The sequence below is a fragment of the Uranotaenia lowii genome, chromosome 2, assembly GCF_029784155.1.
Source record: "Uranotaenia lowii strain MFRU-FL chromosome 2, ASM2978415v1, whole genome shotgun sequence".
NCBI classification, from domain to species: Eukaryota; Metazoa; Arthropoda; class Insecta; order Diptera; family Culicidae; genus Uranotaenia; species Uranotaenia lowii.
Window position 1 is genome coordinate 374,832,563 of NC_073692.1, and position 2,031 is coordinate 374,834,593.

Consider the following 2,031-nt stretch of genomic DNA (forward strand, 5'->3'; position numbering starts at 1 on the left):
AAACCTTATTCAGTTTCAATAGAGTGAAATTAAAATGATGTATTCAAGAATATGTTGAGCATCTATCATACACTTTATATAATACAGAAACTATTTGAGGGCTGTAAAGAGTTATGAAAAATACTTGGATTTTTGCAGTTTTAATGTATACATGTATGTTGCTTTAGACAAGAAAAATAAATAAACAAAATAACAGTGTTTTACCCTTATACATATGAAAGATGTTTTGACCAAATAATAAAGATTAAATAACATAGACAAACTTAACATGTTCAAACGAAATCATTGATAGGAGGCAGGTTCAGCCTTTCTCGATCTTGTTTATCGATTAAGAAAGGAAATTTCCGCTGAAAATTCAGATGTTTTTTTAAACCCCTAGCTGTACTGTACTGTACTAGACTGAGTCGATTTGGGGTCATTTTTTAATTTCTCAATCCCTGGGGTCTAAAACGCTTTGTTTTGGTTCAAAACTCATTCATGATTTTTTGCAAATTTTTTAAATAACGTTTACATGAGTAAATTTGAACTTTCAGTTTTGAATGGGAAAATTGAATATTTTGTTCTGAATGTCTATTTGCCAATTCACAAATTGTACCGATCCCGAGAAAAACGCACGGATCATCAAGTGCAACGGGAGATGCAAAAAAACATTTCATATCTCATGTGCTCGAGTTTCGGGACCTCAGCTCAAGGCTCACCATGAAAATGACGGAATCCTATGGCTTTGCTCAGACTGCAGGCAGCAACATTCAGACGAGTTCCTGGAAAAAGTAGAAATCAATAGGCAAACCATACTAGAGTTAGCCAAGCGACTTGATACCTACTTTGATGTTCTTGCCATGAAACTGGACACCAATTCCAAAATGATCACTGAGCTGGCCGCGGTCAACGCATCCACAAACGCCATCAACGTCGAGCTGATGTCAGCACGTTCATCGTTGCCAATGCGTGTTGAAGATCCTTTTTCCGAAATCCACGATAGAGTCCGTGAATCACTTGATGCTTTAATGGATCGGCTATTCAGAGGCAGCAGTTTGGATGACGAAAGCTGCCCCGTCTCTCGCAAACGCAAAGCCAACTCAGTCACCGGATCACAGAATAAGCGCACTAGAAACGAAGATATGAGCATCACACAAACTAATTTGGGTTCTGAAAATTTCGATCCCTTACCAACTACTGTTTCTATCTCGTCTTTGCCTATTCCTGCTGATATAACACCGCCTGATGATTCGAGTTCTGCAGTTAGAAAGCGCCGGCTAGAAATTCATCCGAATAATCTTCCTTCCGACTGCCTTCTCACCACCGAAACGGACCAGCATCAACAGCCGAACAATGCATCGATTGCTCCAGTCTCCGCTAATTTTGTCGATCTGACACGAGAATTGACTTCGAATCAAGTCAACCCAGTCCAATCCCACGCACCTACGAACGCGAATATAGCACAGTCAGCACAAAATTCAAACGCAACGAATGCATATCCTACCTTCTACTATCAGCCTATGTGGCCACCATACAGCGTCCCACCGCCTAGCCACCCGAATGGATGGTACATGCAGCCTCCGACTTCTTTCTTTCCACCGAGTTATCCACCCTTTTCATCTTGGCAACCTGTGACGAAAAAGAAAGATGTAGCAAAAAACAAACAGCCGCGATCTTATGATCCAAAAATTGGCTCTGCTCCAACGACCAGCGCAAAAAAAAACCAGATGATCAACTCACCTTTTGCGTCCGGAACTTCACGACCACAACATCCTGCAGCGACGTCGTAAAGTTCATCACTTCAAAAAATATCCCTGAATCCGCCGTAACCTGCAGCACGATGACAAAGTTGAGCAAAAGAACCACTTACATCTCGTTCAAAATCTCGATAAAAAAAAAACTATTCATCGGCACTTACCGCAAACGGATTCTGGCCAGCTGGTATCGTCATATCGCCCTACGAAAAAACAAAAGCTGTTGCTTTGCCACTCAACGCATAGCAAGAATTTTACTCACCCGATCCCGTGGATCCAACCGGGTCTGCACAATCTT

General features: G+C 41.4%; 1 protein-coding gene across 1 annotated transcript; it reads right to left on the reverse strand.

Annotated features, from left to right (window-relative positions):
- Nucleotides 1-621: 621 nt before the first annotated feature.
- LOC129741028 (uncharacterized) lies at nucleotides 622-1,824 on the reverse strand. Its single transcript, XM_055732720.1, has 6 exons — nucleotides 1,720-1,824; nucleotides 1,484-1,608; nucleotides 1,301-1,422; nucleotides 1,171-1,236; nucleotides 825-1,107; nucleotides 622-761 (listed from the first exon to the last, which is right to left on the reverse strand). The coding sequence occupies exons 3-6, from the start codon at nucleotides 1,317-1,319 to the stop codon at nucleotides 695-697; spliced, it is 435 nt and encodes a 144-aa protein (XP_055588695.1). The 5' UTR covers nucleotides 1,320-1,422; nucleotides 1,484-1,608; nucleotides 1,720-1,824; the 3' UTR covers nucleotides 622-694.
- Nucleotides 1,825-2,031: the final 207 nt, after the last annotated feature.